Genomic DNA, 22,516 nt, shown 5'->3' with positions numbered 1-22,516 from the left:
ATCCTATGCAAATGCTCCAGTAATGAGTGTAGAAGCCTATGTCTTCTCACACACCTAAACAGCACAAACACCACTGCATATTATAAGTGCAGTTTTTGGTATTTAAGCACACATATAAAAACAGGATTACACCCTGCAGCTCCCTGAGGACACACTGGAAAAAAATGATGGGGGGACTTCCATATTTCAGCCCAATTTAGGCATAGGTCTCTTTTCATGCAGTGGGAATAGGAGTTTTAAACTGCATCTCTGGCTTCCTAGCACAGCACTGTAGCCACAACTACAGTTTAGGCGTTATCCAGATCCCTCTCCATGCCGCACCCTTGAAGCTCAGCCATTTGCATCTGATATGTATTAGACAAAATGGATGGCAGGTAGTGGGGAAGTTTCTGTGCCACTAGAAATGACAGTCCAGGCTAGACTCCAAGAATCCCACCCACCCAGGACAGTATCTATCTCACTCAGGCACAAACCCAATGGCTTACTCTGTTCTTACGGATCCCACATATCTTCCTCTCTTGGCTGCCCTATGGACAAGTTTCAAAAAGTAGACTGGAGAGAAGCAAGTTAAAGCCTAACCTGTTACCTAGTGATCAGAGCAATGGGGTCACTCATTTGGGAAATGCATACAGCAAATTAGCCCATGCCTCCTCAAGTGGCACTGGAATCCCTTCCTCTGTCTTATCTCCTCTGCTGTTTTCTGCTCCCTGCATGATCTTCTCCTCTGCTTTCTGCTTCTTGTCCTTTGCTCCCTGCCTTATCTGCTGTTTGTGCTGCCTGCCCCCACCGTGATCTGCTGCATGCCACATAGACGGTTCCTGGGCCACTTGCAAAACTTGTGCCAAAGGCTGGATGCTGCTGGGTCATTACACTATGAAGTCAAGGAAGTGCAGGCTGAAACCCACACTGGATGGAGGCAGCCTAGTACCTCCCTCATGCTCCTGGGGTGGGGTAGGAGGGAGCTGTATCTCTTACCTGCTTAGGCAAGACACTGCCTCTGTGTACCTCTGCTTCTCCCATGCTATGTGTATCTTGATGAGTTCACACTTGAGATCTTGGGGGCTGGGAATGTCTATAATTATGCATTTGTAGAGCAGATACCCAGGTCCCAAGTACCAGGGAGGTGTGTCGGCACTACTATTAGAAATATTATTAAAAATGCATTATGAATAGTGTTGTTAGAACAGCACAGCTGCCAGCTCTCCCTGGTGGGAGGAGCGGGTAGAGGAGAAGCTACCAAGGGCTCTTTGTATTAAAGTATCACTCTCTTTGTTTTGCAAATTTACTATCTCTTTGTTACACTAAATCACACTCCCTTTCATGTTTTCTTCATTTTCTCATGCAGATAAGAGTAATTGCAATTTTTAATGATACTGTCCTTGAGACAGAAAGAGTTTGAACTTTTGGTAACCTAAAGAGCTTTCTAAGCATGCGTGATCAGCTAATGCATATAAGCCTATCCGCCCCGCATACTTAAGTAGTTAATTATAATGCACATGGGACGTATGAAGTGACGTATTTACATATATGTTTGTATGAACCGGAAATGAGTTGTAAGAGTTCCTGCTTCTGCACACGTGCTCAGGAGAGAGGGGATAAAGCCTGCTGAGAAGTTTTCCCCGCGGGCAGAGTGTGGTCTTTTGTCTTCGCTCTGACCCTATTTGCAAATATACCTTTTGTGTTGCTAATAGCGTGTGTCTGAGAGTTCTTTGCCTCCCGAGAAACGAACCGTAGCAATTTCTGCAACACTACTGCAACATACAAACGCAAATAGTCCTAAATAGAAGTAGTCAGACTGGACAGAAGATGCCTACCTTGTACTCTTGGGCAGCCTCCCCTACTGGGAACACCTTGTGAGTGCGGTGATCCCGGGACTCTCTGCAGATCACACAGATGAAGGCTTCATCATCCTTACAGAAGAGTTTGAAAGTCTCCCCGTGTTCCTTGCACTTTGCTTCTCCTTCTGTTCCCCCCGCTGTTTGCACACTCAGCTCCTTGGCTATTTCCACAACATTCGCCAGCTGCCTGTTTGTCCTGAGGTTTCTTTGCTGAAATGTCTCTCTGCACTGAGGGCAAAGGGCAGAGTCATGATCTGTCCCACTCTGTCCCAAGCACTGGGTGATGCAGGCTCGGCAAAAGTTGTGCCCGCAGTCGATAGAAACCGGGTCATTAAAGAAAACCAGGCAGATGGAACAGGTTGCTTCTTCTTGGAGTCGTTCTCGAAGAGTCAGGCCAGCCATGGCTTCCCAAAAGATTGTGCAATAAGTTTCGTGTCTGATCTCTGATGCTCACTTTTATGCAAAAAGAAATGATTTCCCTTCCTGAACTTTACTTACAGCATTTCCTGAGTCCCACCCCTTCTCTCAGCAGCCCAAACTACATTACATTACATTGCAGCATAGGCCACTTCCTCTCTCTCCCTTCTCCCCCCCACACCGGCCCACAAGAGGATTGACCCTGGTGTACCATGGGAGGCGTAGTTCTGCACACAGAGGGGAACGAGGGGCTGGAGCAGTATTTCAGAGCAGAGCTCTGAATTTCAATTGGGTTTCAATTAAGATGTTTTCAATTTATTTTTATTTTTTTAAAATCTTTGACATTTTTGGGCCAGTGCTATGTATAAAAAGAAAATTCCACATACTGACACACATTATTAACTTTTAACTTTTAAAAATAAAACTGGGATTGGTTTCCTTGAGGTGGATTATGCCATCTTTTCCACTCATACATTAGGGGTTGGGGTAACTGAGTCCTATTAAATACCTCAGTTTGAAAAGAAGGGACTAGAACAGGTCAGAGGGTAAAGCTGGAGAGACACATGCTCAAACCCCCTTGGAGGAAGTTGTTGATAAACTGTGTTGGTTGTACCCTGAGAAAATGACTGGTTTTCTTAGCTGCTGGGGCTAAAACATGAGAACACTTACAGATTTCCCCATTTTTTTTTTCCTCAGGGAGATTTGGTGACTTACCTCTGCTAATCAAATAATACAATCACAACCTGGGCACAAATGCCAAAAATGCCACCTATGAAGCTAAGTGCCATTCAAGCATACATAAAAGGTAACAGAATCTGGGCCTTAATATTTTCTCTATTTCTTTGTACTCAGAAAACATCTTTTACTGACTCTGTTTCTCACCCCATTCTCGTAAAAAACAAACAAACTAGGCAGCTGTGGCATTGATGTCAACACAGTCAGAAGGGTGGCAAATTGGCTTGATGATCGCACCCAGAGGGTGGTGGTGGACAGGTCGTTTTCAATTTGGAGGGATGTGGGCAGTGGAGTCCCTCAGGGCTCAGTCCTTGGGCCTGTGCTATTCAACATCTTTATCAGTGAAAGCACTCTGTCCAAATTCGCTGATGACACCAAGATGTGGAGAGAAGTGGGCACAATGGGGGGGAGGGACAGAATCCAACTAGATCTAGACCGGTTACAGAAGTGGGCAGATGAGAATAGGAAGGAGTTCAATGCAGACAAGTGCAAGGTGATACATCTAGGGAGAAGGAGCCAGCAACAACACCTATAGGCTGGGGAACACCCTTCTCAACAACACAGTGGCTGAAAGGGATCTTGGAGTCATTGTGGACTCCAGGATGGACATGAGCCACCAATTCAAGGAAGCGGTCAGTAAGGCTAACTGCACCTTGTTGTGCATCTACAAATGCGTCACAAGCAGGTCCAGGGAGGAGATCCTTCCCATCTAGGTGGCACTGATCAGGCCACAATCTGAGTACTGCATCCAGATTTGGGTGCTGCACTTCAAGAGGGAAGTTGCTAGCATTGAAAGGGTCCAGAGGAGGGCCACATGCATGGTCAAGGGGCACCAGGCCAGGCCCTACAAAGATGGACTAAAGGGCCTGAATCTATTTAGCTTCCAAAAGAGAAGAGTAAGAGAGGATCTGGTGGCTGTCTGTAAACTCACCAGGGGGAACCAGCGGAAAATACGTGAGGCTCTTTTCCCCAGGGCACCACTGGGGGTTACTAGGAATAATGGCCACAACTTGTTAGAGAGAAGATTCAGGCTGGACATCAGGAGAAATTACTTTACCGTTAGAGCTGCCAGGCTCTGCAATGGGCTCCCAAGGGAAGTGATACTCTCTCCTACCTTGGGGGTCTTCAAGAGGAGGCTGGGCAGATATTTGGCTGGAGTGATATGACCCCGGCACTCATTTCTGCCCAGGGCAGGGGGTCAGACCTGATGATCTGTTTAGGTCCAACCCTAAGTACTATGATACCAGGACCCTAGAAACTATGAAACTATGACTCCTTCCCTTCCTTTCTTAGCTCTTGCTGTCATTTATCATCTCATGTGAATGTCTGGAGTTCTTGCAACTTTTTCTCTATTCTCAGAGATCAATTAGAGACTTGCAGAATCTTCATGATTTTAAATGGAGAATAACAATAAAGGCTTAGTGGCAGTGCATCCCCTGCAACTCAGAAGATATGAAATACAAACTAATCGCAGCAGACAGCTGAGTTCTAAACATTTAGGCTAAGTACAGACAGTCAGAAAGCCCAAGGCTGCATCAATTCAAACTTCCCAGTTTAAACCTAAGCTGTGTAGATTGAACTGATAAGCAAGTGAACAGACATTAATTTTTAATTCTGGAACTGCAAATGAAGCCACATACCTGCAATGGCACAGGCCAGAAGCAGGGGGGTTTCATAGTTTCATGGTTTCTAGGGTCGGAAGGGACCTGAGCAGATCATCTAGTCCAACCCCCTGCCATGGCAGGAAAGAGTACTGGGGTCAAACAACCCCAGCAAGGTGTTCATCTAACCTCCTCTTAAACACCCCCAGGGTAGGAGCCTGCACCACTTCTCTTGGAAGTTGGTTCCAGATCCTAGCCGCCCTGACCGTGAAGTAGCGCCTCCTGATATCTAGCCTGAATCTCCCCTCTGCCAGCTTGTGACCGTTATTCCTGGTCACTCCTGGCGGTGCTCGGGGGAACAGGGACTCCCCCAATGCCTGCTGATCCCCCCTGACTAGTTTATAACAGGCCACTAGATCCCCCCTCAGCCTTCTCTTGTGGAGGCTGAACTGGTTCAGGTCCCATCGCCTCTCCTCATAAGGCCTGCCCTGCTGCCCCCGATCATGCGAGTGGCCTTCTCTGGACCCTCTCCACATTGTCCACATCCCTCCTGAAGTTCAGTGCCCAGAACTGGACACGGTACTCCAGCTGTGGCCTAACCAGTGCCGCATAGAGGGGGAGGATCACCTCCTTGGACCTGCTTGAGATGCATCTGTGGATGCATGGCAAGGTGCGGTTGGCCTTCTTGACTGCCTCTCCACACTGCCGGCCCATGTTCATCTTGGAGTCAATGATGACTCCAAGATCCTTTTCTGCCTTTGTACTGACAAGAAGGGAGTTCCCCAACCTGTAGGTATGGTGCCGGTTGTTCCTCCCCAGGTGCATCACTTTGTACTTGTCTGTGTTGAATCCCATCCTATTCTCATCCGCCCACCCTTGTAATCTGTCTAGGTCCAACTGTAGCCTATTGGTCCCTTCTAGCGTGCCCACATCCCCCCACATCTTAGTGTCATCAGCAAATTTGAACAGGGTGCTTTTTACCCCCTCGTCCAAGTCGCTGATGATGATGTTGAATGGTGCGGGCCCGAGGACCAAGCCCTGGGGGACCCCACTGCCCACATCCCTCCAGGATGAAAATGACCCATCCACCACCACCCTCTGGGTGCAGCCCTCCAGCCAGTTGGCGACCCAATTGACTGTGTGGGTGTCGACACCACAGTCCCCCAGTTTCTTGATGACAATGGGGTGAGAGACAGTGTCAAAGGCCTTCCAAGAGTCCAGGAAGACTATGTCCACTGCTACTCCTGTGTCCAAGGATTTGGTGATGTGATCATAGAAGGCCACCAGGTTGGTCTGACAGGACCTGCCACTGATGAACTCGTGCTGGTTGCCCCTAAGTATGCAGTCCCCCACTGGCCCCTCATGGATGTGTGCCAGCATCATTTTCTCGGACAGGTTGCCTAGGATCGAGGTAAGACTAACTGGCCTATAGTTTCCCAGGTCCTCCTTCTTCCCCTTTTTGAAGATGGGAACCACACTGGTCCTCTTCCAGTCCTCTGGCACCACACCAGAGCACCACTAGTGCTCGTAAAGCCATGCCAGGGGTCCTGCAACGACCTCAGCCAATTCCCTGAGTACTCTAGGGTGGAGATCGTCTGGACTGGCTGACTTGAATAGGTCCAGTCCCTCCAGAAGCTCCCTAACTAGTTCCTCACTAACCCTTGGCCTAGGTGCACCTCCCCTGGGGCCTGAGGGGGGCCAGCTGGGGGTTGACTGTTCCGCTCCCTGCTTAGGAAGATGGAGGCAAATAAATCATTAAATATGTTGGCTTTATCGTCTAGTGTGACGACTAAATTTCCTAACATGTCCTGCAGGGGCCCCACGTTACCCAGTACCTTCTTTTTACCCCCTTTGTATTTAAAGAAGGACTTCTTATTGTTCTTAATCCGGGAAGCTAGTCCCAGTTCCATCTCTGCCTTGGCCTTCCTTACTGCCCCCCTACAGTCCCGAGCAACTGCAGTATAGTCCTCCCTGGTGATGTCGCCTCTTTTCCACTGGGTGTACGCCTCCCTTTTAGCTAGGAGATATTCCTGGATGCTTCTGGTGAGCCATGGGGGCTTGTGTGCCCTCCTGCTCCCTTTGATCCTCATTGGGATTACCTCCCTTTGGCCTTGGAGGATCGTCTCCTTGAGGACCGATCACTTTCCTTGGACAACTGGCTCCCCTCCCCTCTGGGACCTCAGTGGTTCCCTGACTATTCTCCTTAGCTCAGTGAAGTCCGCCCTCCTGAAAACTAGGGCTGCTGCTTTGCTGCTGGCCTTTGCCACCTTGCGCTGGATGGTGAATCTCAGCAGGTGATGATCACTGTCGCCCAGGTGGTCGAGCATCTGCAGCCCCCTCACCAGGTCATCTCCTGTGGCCAGCACCAGGTCCAACAAGGCGTCTCCCCGGTGGGGCTGTGCACCTCCTGGGTTAGATGGAGGTCCTGCACTCTAGCCCAGAACCTACGTGAGCGGTCAGACCTGGCTGACTGCTCCTCCCAGCAGATGTCCGGGAAGTTCAAGTCCCCCATGACTGCCACATCCTTAGACTTCACTACCTCTGTGAGCTGACCCAAGAATTCCTAGTCGAGCTCTTCTCCCTGGTTGGGAGGTAGATTCCCACTGTTAAGTCTCTTTCCCCTTGACTGCCTTGTACTCTAACCCAAAGCACTTCAGAGTGCCCTTCCTCTGATTCTTTATTAATTGATGAGGGTGTGTATTCCTCCTTAATGTAGAGTGCCACACCCCAACCTTTCCTCCCTGTCCTGTCCCTCCTGTACAGCCTATAGCCCTTGACATTAACTGCCCAGTCATGTGTTGAGTCCCACCACATTTCAGTGATCCCCATTATGTCTGGGTTGGTGTCAGCCTGCAGGAGGGTGAGTTCCTCCTGCTTGTTGCCCATACTACGGGTGTTTGTGTAGAGGCATTTGAGAGGCCTCCTGTGGATGTGTGTACTGGCCCCCTAATCACAGCATTGCCCTGGCCCTTGTCACTTACCTGTGTATGCGTTTCGCTCATTGGTCTAGGCTGGGCTGTACTTGCGGGCGTTGCTTGGTCTGGTAGTCCAATGATTCCTCCACCCTCATCTTCCCCTTCCCCCGACGAGCTTAATTTAAAGCCCGCCGGAGGAGGGTGAGGAGGTACTAGAGCACACCTCCCTGCTCAGCTAGAGCAGACAGCTTGGGCAAGGCTCGCCCACCTACCCTGCAAGGGGGGAGTTGCAGGGGAGGTGCAAAGCATCCTAGTGTGGCAGGCTTGCTGGCAGCATCCCAGTGTGCCAGCTTCGAAAAGGCTCGAAGTGATTGGTGTGGTATTTTCTCCTTCCCCATCAATCAAGTGATGTAGAGTAGAGGCTTGCCTCACCCCTACTGCGGGATGAAGCAGAGAGCTGGACTGGAGAGAAGACTAACACCTCCTCTCTCTGACTGGTCCATTTCCAATCCAGGAGCGGAGCCTCTAAAGGGAATAAAAAGGCAGCATGCCCAGCACAAGGGCAGCTGCATCGAGGGACAAAGAAGACCTGGCAGAGCTGGCCAGCAGGGCGAAGCAGTAGCCCCAGAAGAGCCTGAAGACAGATTGTCAGACAGGGCGTGGCAAGTGGCCGCGGCCCCCAGTCCCGCCATGAGGAGTTGCAGTGTCAGTGCATGAGCAGTCCAAGAGGGACGAAGACCCTGGGAAATACACGAGGAGGTTCAGGTCTCCAACCCTTGGCACAAACCCAGGCATTCAGTGTACAGGTGGTACACAGATGTCCGGAAGTGGACCAAGACCCTGGCACCACACAAGGCGCTTGGGTCTCTGACCCCTGACACAAGGCCAGGAACATGGTGCACAGACAATGCACAGAGGGCCTGGGAGCAGACCGAGACCACAGTTCTGCACAAAGTGGTTCGGGTCTCAAACCTCTGACATAGGCAGGGCCACCGGTGCACAGAGCAGTGCACAGGGCCCTGAGCAGGCCAGCAGCTGGGAGATCATGAGCAGCATAAGAATGAGAGGGGCCCTGAGAGTTGTGAGTTACTAGGGAAAGGGACTCCCAAAGAGGAGGAGGGATCTCCCCGCATCATTTGTGGTTAGCAGCTGAAGGGGAAGCCCTTTCAATGGGGAGGGCCCCAGCAGCAGCGACACATAGCAGGTGGACAGGAGTGTACATGCACCCCTGAGAGCACTGGTGCACCCTTTGACAGCCAGCTCTCCCCACTTAGGCAATGGGCAGGGCGGGGCAGGAATGCTGTTGCCCCCCCCCCCCCCCCCGAGAGCGCTGGCTGGGGAGTAGGGGTGCCAGGAGAAGCATTGCTGGCACATCTGTGAGCGCAGCTCGTGCTTCTGGGTCAGCACAATTGGCCAGATGAGATCGGCTGTACCTCCCCCCACCAAATTGCTGACTGGCTGTTGGGGGGGCACCAGTCACCCATTGGCCCCGGGCTGTGAGGTTCCCCTGGGGTGGGCTATCAAGCTGGGTTACAGAGGCCTGTTGGGCCCGGGGATTCTTTCTTTTCTTCTCTCCTCTCCTCTCCTCTCCTGATCTTGGGGGGCACTGCCCTTGCTCTAGGGCAACAAGGGTGGTTCTATTGTTTCTTTTAGAGATGCAGCTTTTGTATCTGATGCTTCTTTGCCTCATATTTTGTGAGTCCTGCACCTCATATTTGTGAATCTGCACCTTATGCTTTGACATTCTTACACCTTATTGGAGTATAAGATTGCATGACCTTTTAATGAGACCCTTGTTTTGATCTTCCCGGACTCTTCAGTTGTATATAGCATATTTGCATTGACCTGTATATAATCTGTCTATGGCTCATATCTTTTATGTGTAAATATGTTAATACAGCAACTTTTACATCACATTAAATTTGTACATAGTTAATTTTATTGAGTGTCCCGGCCTGGCTTTATAGGGGAAGGAGGGAAACTGGGTGCAGCAGGCAGTTTCACCCCACAGTGCACGTGCCCTGCTAATATTCCCTTCAACTGGGGAGTGGAGCACATTATTGGGTACTGCCCAAGCTACACTGGGATGCTGAGGGACTGTGAGCTTACTTGAATCTGGAGGGGATCTGGGACAGAAGTTCAATAAACTGATTTAACCTAAAACAGTTAAGTCTGATACTACTTCCATCCAGGTTTATCTTAAACTGGTTTATCTTAAACTGGTTTTGCCTATTCTGAAAGTGGTTGATGTGCACTGAACTTCTGTTGTGTGACTTCATGTACCACCACCTGAAACATGGCTTCAGGAACCACTACCCCTTTCCTTAATACTCCTGTGCAGTTATAACACTCACCCATGATGCAGAAGTTATCCTAAGGCCACGCTTTAACATCTGCTCATGTAACACAACAGCTGAACACGTGGAGCAGGAGCTGGCACCGCATGAATAGAGAACTCTCTGCAGACCCCTGCTTAAGAAATGCTGGGCATGTCGGTGCAGGTTCTCTGCAGACTGACGTGTATGCATGTTATCTTTGGTGGCACCTCCTGGAAATTCTCCTGCACTCTCCCCTCTTCACAGCAAGCAAACCATTTCAAACCTAATCCCTGTAGGCCCGTTGTGTTCCCTCAGACTAGGATCCATGCTGACACACCGCTGGAAACTCCAGTGATTTTTTCACTGAGCAACCTTTGCAGGAAGATGTGGGGCTACACAAGGCCAGAGAGCTGAGGACATCAGACACTGGGTGAATTCTTTCCATGAGATCCACTAATGCTCCAGGCCTCAGGAATACAGTGTGAGCTGTGATCCTAGACCCCAGACCGAAAAGAAAGGGCAGATTCTTTCTCCAGTGAAAGGGGGCAGTGGGAACGTGAAGATCTGGGCTTCACTGTCAGCATCAGAAAATCCCACCCTCTCCCCTTCACAGTCTAGACAGACTCTGACCCTCTGGGGAATCCTACTTAGAAATAGGGGTGTCATAGGGGAGGTGAGAGCCTGGTACTGAAAGCCCCATCTCCGCACAGCCCAGATCCCTCCTGCTGGCAGAGCACTGATCTCTCCCTTCCTTCTCACAGACTCTCTGGCAACTCCCACAGCCCAGGCTCCCGCATCCCCCACCTCCACCTCCCAGTAATGTTTCCCTGACGTGAATCCCTCACAGCCCAGCACACAGGGAGCAGCATCAAATCTCTGGGGATTTTCAGAATGACTAAGCCGTGTTACTCCCCACGTCACACTTTTTCGGTCCACAGACAGGATGAGTTGGGGACTGGCTGTGTCTGGATCCAAGGTCACATTCACTGTGGGAAAGAAAAGAGAGAGAAAGGAAGTCAAGAGCACTGATGGCAGAGCTCAGATCCCCACTGAAGACTTGGAAGAGGTTGACAATTTCTTCCCATTTGCAGCCTGCTTGCTGTTCTCTGGGACATGGGAAGGGAGACAAGATGGTCAGTAGGTAGAAGATGAAGTCCAAATTCCTTCTCTTCCCCATTCCCAGGTAAGCAGTGGAAGATGCACATAAGTATATCCCAAGCCCATGAAAAAGGAAGATGTGGGTGGTGCAGAGAACCTTCTGCTGCTTTTCATTATAACTAGAGGTTACAGCAAAAGCTATGAAGAAAGTAGCAGCACCAATAGGGGAACCCAACCTCATGGAAAGGTATTGGGGTAAAGAATAAGGTGGATGGGGAGAGGAAGCAAGCATTTGAAGAGGCCTTTTTTCCTCATTAGAGATATAAAAGGCATCTGGAAGGGAGTTTCAAGAACTCCAGTGAAACAGGGATCTAACTCTCCTAAACACTTTAATGGGGGGGGGATTTCCAAAAGCTTAGGAGTCCCGCAGGGCCATAGTGAAGAGTGTTTGGTGCCAATCAGTGAAGAAGTCTTGTTAACCTGCATAGGTGTGAACTGCATCTGAAGGCTGGAATTAGTATCTTGGCATGGATGAACAAAGGGTGAAAACTTTTTTTTTAACCTGTACGTACCTGAATGGTCCTTGCACTGCAGGCCAGTGCAGCAATAAGCTGGCACAAGCGTAGCTACACAAGTGGCAACAGACTCTAAATTCTGTACACATGGCAAAAATTGTACTTCGGCACTGGTCCATGGGCCAGCATATACCCAAACCCTATTTTCATGCTTCCTTTTGAAGCTGGTCCATGGACATTTCCCCAGCGTTGTTTACTCATTTTAGCCAAAATGCAATGGGCCAGCTTCAAGAGGAGGGCTAGAAAAGAGACAGTGGCCTGGTGGGTACAGCACTGTTCTGAGAAGGAAGAGCTACATGTTCACACCCATTCCTGGTGAAGGGACCTAAAATCTGTGCCTTCTGTCCTATGGGCAAGTACTGTACCAGTGGACTATTAGGCTAGGAGGTGTGAAGCTCCTCCAGTGCTGTCTAGCACCCACTAATCATGTTTTTTCCATAACTAGATTTTGGGTATGTAACACCCCATCTTTTTCAATTTGTATTTAGTCACTTCAACAATGAACCAACACAAATTTTTGTAGGGTGTTTTTCCTCTTCATTTATGAGTGAAGACTTACCCTGCCCATCTCCTTCCTGAGATTTCTCACTTTCTGTCTTCAGTTCTGACAGCAGAGCATCTGGTGGGAGGAAGAAGCAGAGGGAATGAAATTCAATATCATCACATTTGTGCTGATATTCCAGCCATTTATTAACAACATGAAACATAAATGGTGAAAAGGAAACAAATAAAGGAAGGCACCAAGGCAGAGCAAGTGATGAAGAATCACACAGAACGATGGCATGTGAGCCAATTAAGTCTGAAGAGCAAACTAACTCCAGCTCATGGGCTCTGCTTGTGTTAGGCTCAAGGGTGTCAAAATTATGGCCTGCAAGCTGGATCGTGCCTGCAAAGTCATGTTGTCTCACCTGTGGGACTCCTAGAGGGACCAGGAATTCAGGGGTGAGGCCAACCACCAAAATCTAGGGTCTTGAGCCCCACTGGGAACATGTAGCACCAGCAGGGTGCAAGTGATGACTGGATTACCCCCTGCACTGCTGCCACTTGCCCCACTGGTGTGGTCTGGATCTACCCTGTGATGACGGGAGAGTTTGAGCCCGTGTTAGCTTTGACCGACTGCTAGTAATATAGCTGTTATACCCCATAGCTCAGTGTTTGTCACAAGAAGGTGAGACAAGATGGCAGCAGTGACATTAGTGCATTTCTCCAACATTCTTCAAGATTCACTGCCAAGCAGCAGGCAAATCATCCTCGTTTTTAAAGGGCTACTTTTCCCAACTTGGATGTTTCTTTAGGATGTAGAAAGACTTGCCTTTAGTTCATTCAATCAATGCTTCCCTTAAGATGTATATGGCAGCACAGGCTGGCCTTATCCCCATTTGAAAGACGACAAAACTGATATGAGTTACAAAAGCAGATAACGAGAGTTAGGAATTAAATCCAGATTGAAAACCACACAGACATTAGATACCGTATTTACTGGAATGCAAGACGCTCCTGAATTTAAGATGACCGTTCAAAAAACAGAGTCTATGCATGAAAGTTATAACAAATTTATAAATTTTCCATGTATAAAATCTAGTTATTGGGGCATCATCTTAAAGTCAGGGTTATATGGAACTGGGGTAGGTACAAGACAACTCCCCCCCCACCCCCTTCAGTAATTATATTCTACACATGGCCATTTTATAAATCTATTATAGTTTTCCAGGTATAGAATCTCAGTATTTTAAATTTGCAGTGGGGGGGCATGTGGTTAGATGCTGGGCAGTGGTGAAGGCAGTACGGGGACAGGTGGTGAGAGGCAGAGCTAAAGCAAGCAGTGGGGGGCAGGTGGTGGGGGGAGCAGGTTAAGTGGGGTGGGATCAAGCAACTTACTCCTTGCAGCCGATCCCCCCTGTGCTTTCTTCCACAGTGCCTGCCTCCCTTGTGCCTGCCCCCCACAGCCTCTCCCTCTCTCTCCACCTCCCCCCAGATCCAGCAGGCTCCATTTCCACCGCAGCCTGAGGCACGGACCACGGTCTCAGCCCAGCCCAACAGCAGTGGTGGCACAGTGTGGCCCCAGCTCCAGGGTTCAGTCGGAGAAGCTGCTGCTATGTGCTGGGGCTGTGCTCTGTACCCCAAATGGGAATGGGAATGGAGCCTGCCCAACCAGAGGTAAGTAGTAAGGGAGCAGGGGTGGCAGAGCTGAGTCAGGAAGTAGCTGTGGTTCAAGCCCCAACCCTGGGTTGGAGCAGAAGTCAGAGCCACAGCAGCTGCCTGTGCCCCACTGCCTCATACTTGATTTTAAGACAAGGGGCTTTTTCTTCCCATGTTATACATGGGGGACAGGGAGGGACTTCATCTTCAAATAGAGTAAATACAGATCATAAAAGCCAGCTACTACCCTGGAACAGAACAGGCTTTGTTCAATTATCTGCTGGATAGTAATATAGTTGGAAGCACTAGTCCTTGGCTCATAGACAACATATTGCACAGGAGACCCTAAAGTGTTGCTGGCAGTGACAGCAAATTAAAAGTTAAAATGGAGTTTGATGGGATGAGCAAAATCAGCATTCATGTAGCACATTACTTGCTCACTATGAACCTGCAAAATTAGAGACTACTAGCCCAAGGAGCTGGAGCTGAAGTCACAGCCCTTCTTCCCCACCCAGAGAAAGGCCAAAAGAGATAGTGGCAGGAAAAGGAGGAGGAAGACCTACGTTACAATATTAGTTGTTTTCACCTGGTGATACTGTTCTTCCCACTGTGACCCATTTACGCTGCCTCACAAAAGGGGCTAAGGAAGTTTTGTATTTGACTGGATGAGAATCCCCCCAGGGCAGGAAGCAGTTAAGACGGTCACACCCCCCCCGCGTAAGGAGCTTGCTGACACCAGAATGGGCTCTGTGCCACAGGCTCTGGCAGCGCCTCTCCTTACCGTCAGGTCAACATGAGCAGCACCACTTCAGAGAGTATCCCTACCCCGGGGGCTTTCTTCAGACTGAAGAGGGGAGGCATAGCACCTTCACCCCATAGTTCTTACTTAGACAAGAGGGGGCATAATTTTGGGTTTACTCCTTCAGCAGCTCTCAAACCAGCACCCCAAATTGTGAACCCAGCTAATTTCCTTCCAGAGCCAGAGGGTCATTTTGAATTCCTTTCATAGATTCAGAGATGTTTGGGTCGGAAGGGACCTCAGCAGATCATCAAGTCCAAGCCCCTGCCCTAGGGCAGGAAAGAGCACTGGGGTCAAGTGACCCCAGCCAGTGTGTGTCCAGTCTCCTCTTAAAGACCCCCGAGGTAGGGGAGAGCACCACCTCCCTTGGAAGCCTGTTCCAGATTCTGGCAACCCTTACCGTAAAGAAGTTCTTCCTGATGTCTAACCTAAATCTGCTCTCCATAAGTTTGTGGCCATTGTTCCTAGTTATTCCAAGGGGTGCCCAGGTAAATAGAGCATCTCTTATTCCTTGCTGCCTCCCCCCACAAGCGAATTTGTAGGCGGCCACAAGATCATCTCTCAGCCGTCTCTTGTGGAGGCTGAAGAGATCCAGGGCCCTCAGTCTCTCCCCATAGGGCTTTGCCTGCAGGGCCCATACCGTACAAGTATCCCTCTTCTGAACCCTCTTGAGGTTGTCCACATCCCTCCTGAAGTACAGCACCCAAAAGTGGACTCAGTACTTCGGCCTGACCAATGCTACATAGAAGGGAAGCATCACCTCCCTGGACCTGTTTGTGATTCACCTGCTAATACTTGATATTGTGTAGTTAGCGTTACTGATTGCTTGAACACATTGATGGCTCCTGTTCATCTTGGTGTCAACAATAGCATCAAGATCCTTTTCCGCTGCTGTGCTGCTGAGAAGGTCCTCCCCTAGCCTGCAAGTGTGCTGGCGATTCCTTCTCCCTAGGGGCAGCACCTTGCACTTGTCCTTGTTGAATTGCCTCCTATTCTGTTCTGCCAACTTTTCCAACCTGTTCAGATCCACTTGGATTTGGTCCCTCCCCTCTAGTATGTTAACTTTTTCCCATAATGGTATCATCTGTGAGTTTGCACGTAGCGTTTTCCAGGCCCTCATCCAAGTCACTGATGAAGACAGCGAACAGCACCGGTCCAAGGACCAAGCCTTGTGGGACCTCACTGCCCACAACTTTCCAGGTCAATACTGACCCAGCCACCACCACTCTTGGAGTTCCCTTCTTAGTACCTTTGAATTTCTTCACAGCCACCTTCACAGCAATGTTTTTCCTAGAAAAACAGATGAGTCTTTGTCCCAGTTCTGGAGCAATCCCCTCGGGCTTGCAGAACTTCATCATCTTCTCACACCTAGAGGAGAAAGATCTCTTTGTCATTTATTATTTTAGGTCACTGACAGTTGCTGACCTTAGAAGGGGGATGTGTGTGTGTGTGTGTGTGTATGTGTGTGCGTGTTTGCGTGTGCACGCGCCTCTGAGCAAGTACAGCCCAAACCATTGTGACACAAGCTCTGCCCCCCTAAAAGTCACATTAATGTATTTCAACACTGAAAAGTAAGGTCCAGTTTCAGGGTTTGGAAGGGAATTCAGTCTCCACGGACAAACCACACCTTGGCCCCTATCACCTAATATTCCTGATACTTGTTGTATCACGGGCATCCTCCCACCAGCACCTTGACTTTGCTCCCTCATGAATGGACTTGTGAGAGAGGAGACTGAATTATGAATATTGCCAGTACAGGGCGGCGAAGGAAGTGTCTTCAGTGCTGTTGACATCACTTACCTGGCTTTCCCAGATGTATCTTGTGCTCACTTGTCTTATCTTAAGGACTTTCAATTTGTTTTAAACCATTGTAGTCCTTGATGACCAGGTGGGAAACATGGTTCATCAAGAGCAGACAGTCAGAATAATTTAGTTTCATAGTTTTTGGTTTGGGAGCTTGAAATTTTGTTTTTTTAATTAACAAAAATGGGTCATATCCCTAGGGAGTACAGATCAACCAGAGAGAAATGTTTCCTTTTCTCCAGGGAGGTATGTTAGTATAGTATCCAAGCCAGAAACAGGAAAAGTGAGAGAAGGCTAGAAGGAACCATGTACCTGCTCAAGCTGTGTCTGATGTCCTAGAGAGGAAAAGACAGAGAAAAAAAGGAGCTCAGTTTTGTGCACCACACACTGGGGACATGCCATACCACTATCGTTTCTCTTTCTTATGGAATTTTTAATTAAAGTTAAAGCTAAAGCTTTCAGAAGGCATGTTAAAGCTTTCAAAATGATGATGCATTTATTTTACAAAGTCCTTTGAAATGCAGGGCCTTTTCCTTCCACGCTTACGGATCCAACAGGGTTTCTATTGGATGCTTATCTTGCTGGGATCCTATGACCCCAGCTGACGTCCTGCCCTTTGGGCGGGGGGCTGGACTTGATGATCTTCCGAGGTCCCTTCCAGCCCTGATGTCTATGAAATAATGTGCCTCACCTGCAGGAAGTCACTAGCTGGCTGCTGGCATTTCTCCTCCACATCAGTGATGACTTTGTTGAGAACTGATATTTCCTTTGACACTTCAGAACTCTTTTCCTCCTGACTCTTCTCAAACTCCCTCTTCAGCTCTTCCAGCTGGACCAGCAGGAGTTGCTCTTGGTCCTTCAGGAACTGGTGCAGTTGCTCAAATTCAGACACAATCTTCTGCATCTCAGCTTCTGTCTGTTTCTTTGATGAACAAATGCAAACAGGATAAGGGGAGAAGGAGAGGGGGTGGTGGAAGATTTCATGAAGCTCGGAGCAGGGTGTAGGGGGCATTTCATTGTAGACTCCAAGAATTCAAGACCTTGCAACTGAACAGCCCTAGCAATCCGGAGAGGAAGACAAGGAAATACGACACAAGCGATGCAGGAGAATATGAACAGGAACTTCAGAAGAGAGGCCAGAGGAAAAACAAACAAAACTCAAGTAATTGAGCTGAACAAACAGATGAGAAATGTGGCAATAATGAAACTGAATACTGTGCAAGCAGCACAAAACACCACTGAGGCACCAATATCGGGGAAACTAAACCACATGCACAAACACTGATCCCCAACAACATCACACACCTTCATAATTCATATGCTCCTTATAGACAGGTAGACAAGAAAGAAGATAGAGCAACTGTCCACCTCAGTGATTCTCAACCAGAATGCCATGGGGTGCCACTGTTAGGTGTGCAAACATGATTCACAAGATAAACCCAGAGCTTTCATATAGAAATCCACAGTGTTAAGAAATATTCTGACCTGCTAAGGGCTTTATGCATTTTTTGCAATGAAAGAATTGCTCTGTCATTTTTCTGCAAGGAAAAAAACCCAAATGAAAACTATAAACTGGCATTTTGTAAGGGGTATCTTGAGATTAAGGTGGTTGGGAACCACTGGTTTATCTGTCACAAGGGATAAAGAAGGACTAGAGTAATTTTCCTGTTAACCTCTTTTACCCGCTCTCTGTTTGACCTCTTCCATCCTCACCAGGAGCTCCAATATGCCCCCAACCCCCGCAAAAAGGCTGAGGGAATTCCCTTTAGTGCTACACATCTGCTATCGACCAAGCTGAGTAGGTGGAAAGATGGAGGAGCTGTCCCTCCACACACTCACACTTTGCCAATTGGAAAGTGATTTGCACCTATTATAGAAAAAAACCCCAAAAACATCAGAATCATCAAAACAATTTCTTTCTGCATTTGCAGGATGACATTTTTGTTTGCTTTTTAATCCAAATAATTTGGTGAAATCAAAGCAAATTGATGAAATATTCTGGTGGTCTTTAATCTGAACTTTGCACTAAACACAATGTTGTGGCTTTAAATGTCCAGTGAGCAGCATCTGTTTCACACTAGAAATCAAAGAGGTTATGAAGAAATGAGCAGATGAACCTGAGCATAGATCTCAGAAATCTCTCTCCCTTCTCCAGCCCTCGCCAGAACTTGTACAGCTTGCTATACCCAATAACTCTTCCATAGTTGAACTGTGAAGGTTTCCACTGCAACCACAAAAGTCAGGACTGTTTAAGATTAGCTTCTGCAGAAGGACCTTCTTGCCACCAGAAGGCAAGTGGAGCATGGAGCTGTCACACATACAGGACAGGATGTTTTCACTTTATGCACCCAAACGGCAGTTTCCAAGCCATGTAACTGCCCTTTCTGGCACTGACACAAACTTGGTGACCCTGCATCACATACTGTGTAGATGTAGTGTGCAAGCATCCCCACAGGTAGCAGGCAGTCAGCAGGCTGCTCTCTGACTCTTCAGGCATTTCGCTCTGTATGTATGTAGTTAAGCATGAATCCCGAAATTCAGGCCTGGCAAAAACCAGGAGGAGGACCCTCCCATATTTTAGCCCAATACTTAGTGGTTAGGAAGCCCATTCAGAAAAACCAAGTTCTAGTTCACCACCTTCCCACCCCCTTACTTAGAGGGTGCTTTCTTAATTGAAGAGAGATGCTCATCTGTGTGGAAACAATTTAAAGCTTTCTGCTATCGGTACAAACATTTCGAATCCACGATGCAATGATGTTTGAATGAAACATTTTTGAAGCAATGATTTTCTGATTTTTTTTCATTAGGAGTTTTGATATTTTGAATGTTTGCCTTCAAACAGCATGAAAAATAAGTCTAGAAACAGCAAAATCTGACACAGGAGGGCAATTCCTTGACAGCATTAATAACAGTACCTACCAGACTCTCCTGGATTCTTTTTGTCTCGCTCGCCTTAAAGTTCAGGAGTTTTTCTCTTCTTTTGTTCAGAATCACCAAATACATCTGAATGGTTTTCTGGGTAGGAAAGAAAAGTTAAAATACTTTAACTTATAGTTTAAATGTAATTTAGAAGATAATAATTTAAAGAAACAAATATCAATGAAAGTGCATTTTAGGAATGGACCCCATGTACAGGAGACCCTCGCCATTCACGGGGGATGCTCTCAGATCCCCCATGAATGGCAAAATCCGCAAATAAGGCACTGCATTCATGAACACGGTGCCCCTGAATGGCTGCGGGGTGGGGGGCGCAGCTGTGATGGTGATGGCAGGAGTGCGGCAGTAGTGGTGGGAGCCCAGCCGCGGCAAGCACAGAGCTCCCAAGGAGCTCCATTAAGTACATTTAAGATGCAAGTTCAGCATGTGCGAATATCTGAAACCGTGAATGCCGAACCTGCGAATAGCAAGGGTTTCCTGTATATTGTTATGCTAGAAGTTATTGGTAGTTGCTAACAAATACATCTCGGATTCATGCACGATCACAAACCTCACAGAAGGTAGTGGGATGCTAGCTGCCTTTCATCCATCCTAAATGAGATGAAATTGTCCTTTATATTAAAGACAACTGAAATAACCTAAGTCATCACCCAAGTCATGAACCAACCTGGTCAGACCAGAAGACAACCTGAGCCATGCAGGTTGAGAAGCTTACCTGGGAATTTATGCGAACACAAGGCTGTTGGTTGACTGGATTGCAACTGTGTGCAGCAAAAACAGACCAACTAACAGAGAAGCACTGACACAGTGGCTAAGAGGAAGGTTTTCTGGAAAGAGCACATCCTGGCAAGGTAGTTCTGGTGTAAGCAAAGAAAGTTTCTCGCTGGATTCCTTTGCAAGGAAATATTATCCCCCCCCGCCCTTTAGTTACTTTAGTTGGGAGTGAATAGTAAATAGCAAGAAAGAACAATTGTATTAAAAATTTCTTCCAAAAGCAACATGCTACAGGGCCCATATAACTGCTCAGACCCAAAGAAGAAATATTGTTAACAAATAGCTGACCACGTTCCTTTTTAGTAACATCTGTATTATTGTAGTCACATTATTGACTGGTCTTCAGGATGTAAGACTACAGAGCAAGCTACATTACCCTGGAACAGTGGTTCTCAACTTTTTGGGACACAAGGCTCCCTCTGTTAGACTCCAGGCATCCCTCAGAAAATGTCAGCTCTTGGCTTTCAACCCCTTTTCATTTTTTGACAACAGAAAAATCACAGTGCAATTCTTCTGTTGTAAAGAACTCAGAAAACCCACAACAGATCAGAAAGTTTTTGATACTGTGGTTTCTTATTGGAAATATCTACATTTTTTCCTGTAAATCGCAGGTAGCTGTTTGTATACTTCATGTTCCTAATATTTTGTGGCACGCTCAAAAGGGTCTCGCAGAGGCCTGGTTAAAGATCACTGCACCACGGTCTGATGGCTGAAAAATCATTTGCAGTTTCAGGTCTCCAGGAAGTGTCTGTTTCATAATCTTTCATGCAACCATAGTTTCAATACAGACAGATGGAGGGAGAGAGAGAAAGACAGAGACAAATTAAGAAGTCCACCAAAACACCATCACATTAAAAACTCTTTAATGATCATACTGCATGGTGGTCTCCTACCTTGTAGTCCTGAGCAGCCTCCTCAATGGGAACCACGGTGTGAAAGCTGTGCTCTTTGGATCTGTCGCACACCATGCAGATGGGCGTCAGATCCTCTTCACAGAACAATTTCAGAGACTCCTGGTGTATATCACACAGCCTCTGACTTCCTCCTCCATCTCCCGTCTCTAATTGCAGCTGTTTAGTTATTTCGACAACATTTGCCAGCTGCCTGTTCAACTTGAAATGTCTGGGCTGAACTGTTTGCCTGCATTCAGGGCAGGAGAAGTTTGCACCTAATACTTCCCAGCACTGGAGGATGCAACCTCTGCAGAAATTATGCCCACAATCTATAATCACTGGGTCCTTAAAGTATTCCAGGCAAATAGCGCAAGTAGCTTCACTCTGGAGGCTTTCTAGAGGGTTTCCAGTAGCCATAGTTTCCCAGAGTCATATGATCAGGTTGGCTGCTTGGCAGAGATCAAATTCTTTTTCTGAACCAGGAAGTGGGCTTGCCCCGAACGGACTAATGATATTTGCAAAACTAGACTGACGCTATTGTTAAAGGAACAGCCCATGAGAAGACAGTATGAAATGTAACATTTTTTCTCCATGACACGAGATAATTATATTTAAAATTATACTGGCCACAAACTTTACACTTAAATGAAATTGTGGCATTTATCAAAACAATGCCCCCCTCCCCCCCAATGGATAATCTGAAAAAAAAAGTTGTTTTATGATTTTTGTGCAGAATTTTGCCAATTAATAGAGCTGGTGGTTTTATTGAGATGGTAGCTTCTGACAGCACTGTTTCATAGAGTAATTTCTGAGCAATTCTAGTTGCAAATACCTGCCAGTTGCTTTCTGAGCAATTCTAGTTGTAAATACCTGCAGGAGAAACAAGATGAGAATAGGAATGCAATGGAGATCCCAAAATTGCCCCCATGTTCTACCACTTTCTTTGTGCCCTCCCTATCACACACTTTTGTTTAAGAAACTTTCAGTAACATCTGTCATTAAGCCTGCTCTATCAGAAGCCAGGCAGGAAATGTGCCTATCTCACTGAAGCTGGCCCCAGTTGCCGGCATGGGTGGGCCTGCCTACTTGTCAGAAGAAAGCAGGAGCCCGGTCAATGCCTAGGCGGCTGCTTAACAGGACATGGCTTCCTTTGACCTCACAAAAGTCTTTGACTGTCAACCGGGAAGCGCTGTGGAGGATCCTTCTGAAATCCAGATGCTCACTGAAATTTGTCACGGTTCTTTGCCTGCTCCTTGACGGTAGGAAGGTGTGGTCTTCAGCAATGGATCCATCACAGATCCCTTTGAAGTTAAGTTGGGAGTTAAGCAGGGCTGCATTGTTGTCCCAACACTCTTCTCAATATTCCTTCCTGCGATGCTACAGCTCACCGTCAATAAGCTTTCAGTCAGAGTGGAGCTAAACCACCAATAAATGTTTAATCTTAGCTAACTCTGGGCCAAAAGCAAAATCACCCTGACTTCAATCACTGAGTTTCAATGCACTGATGATGCTGCAGTGTGCGCTCACTTGGAAGCAGATCTGCAGGCAATCACTGACATATTTACTAAGACATCCAAGAAAATGGGACTGACACTTAACATTTAGAAGCCTACAGTCCTCCATCAGCAAGCTCTTAATGATCAGTCCCCAGCTCCAGTAATCCAGATTTACAGT

At 47.6% G+C, this 22,516-nt stretch overlaps 2 protein-coding genes across 10 annotated transcripts in view; both read right to left on the bottom strand.

The window, feature by feature from the left end:
* The window catches only part of LOC149852650 (zinc finger protein RFP-like), a 35,211-nt gene extending 32,804 nt beyond the window's left edge, over nt 1-2,407 (bottom strand). For all 9 annotated transcript variants that reach the window (XM_090028332.1, XM_090028337.1, XM_090028338.1 and 6 more), the window contains exon 1: nt 1,815-2,407. In XM_090028332.1, the coding sequence (XP_089884458.1) occupies nt 1,815-2,240 (426 nt within the window). In that variant the 5' untranslated portion in view covers nt 2,241-2,407. The remainder of the gene's footprint in view (nt 1-1,814) is intronic.
* A 6,971-nt stretch (nt 2,408-9,378) lies between these two features.
* On the bottom strand, nt 9,379-21,282 carry LOC149852649 (zinc finger protein RFP-like). The gene is made up of 7 exons (XM_090028308.1): nt 20,843-21,282; nt 19,158-19,253; nt 16,930-17,160; nt 16,551-16,573; nt 15,685-15,803; nt 12,057-12,116; nt 9,379-10,810 (listed from the first exon to the last, which is right to left on the bottom strand). The coding sequence occupies exons 1-7, from the start codon at nt 21,257-21,259 to the stop codon at nt 10,293-10,295; spliced, it is 1,464 nt and encodes a 487-aa protein (XP_089884434.1). The 5' UTR covers nt 21,260-21,282; the 3' UTR covers nt 9,379-10,292.
* Nucleotides 21,283-22,516: the final 1,234 nt, after the last annotated feature.

The sequence above is a fragment of the Crocodylus siamensis genome, chromosome 15 (assembly GCF_052110815.1).
Source record: "Crocodylus siamensis isolate JL-2025a chromosome 15, ASM5211081v1, whole genome shotgun sequence".
Taxonomy (NCBI): domain Eukaryota; kingdom Metazoa; phylum Chordata; order Crocodylia; family Crocodylidae; genus Crocodylus; species Crocodylus siamensis.
This window is presented reverse-complemented; position numbering and strand designations above follow the sequence as displayed.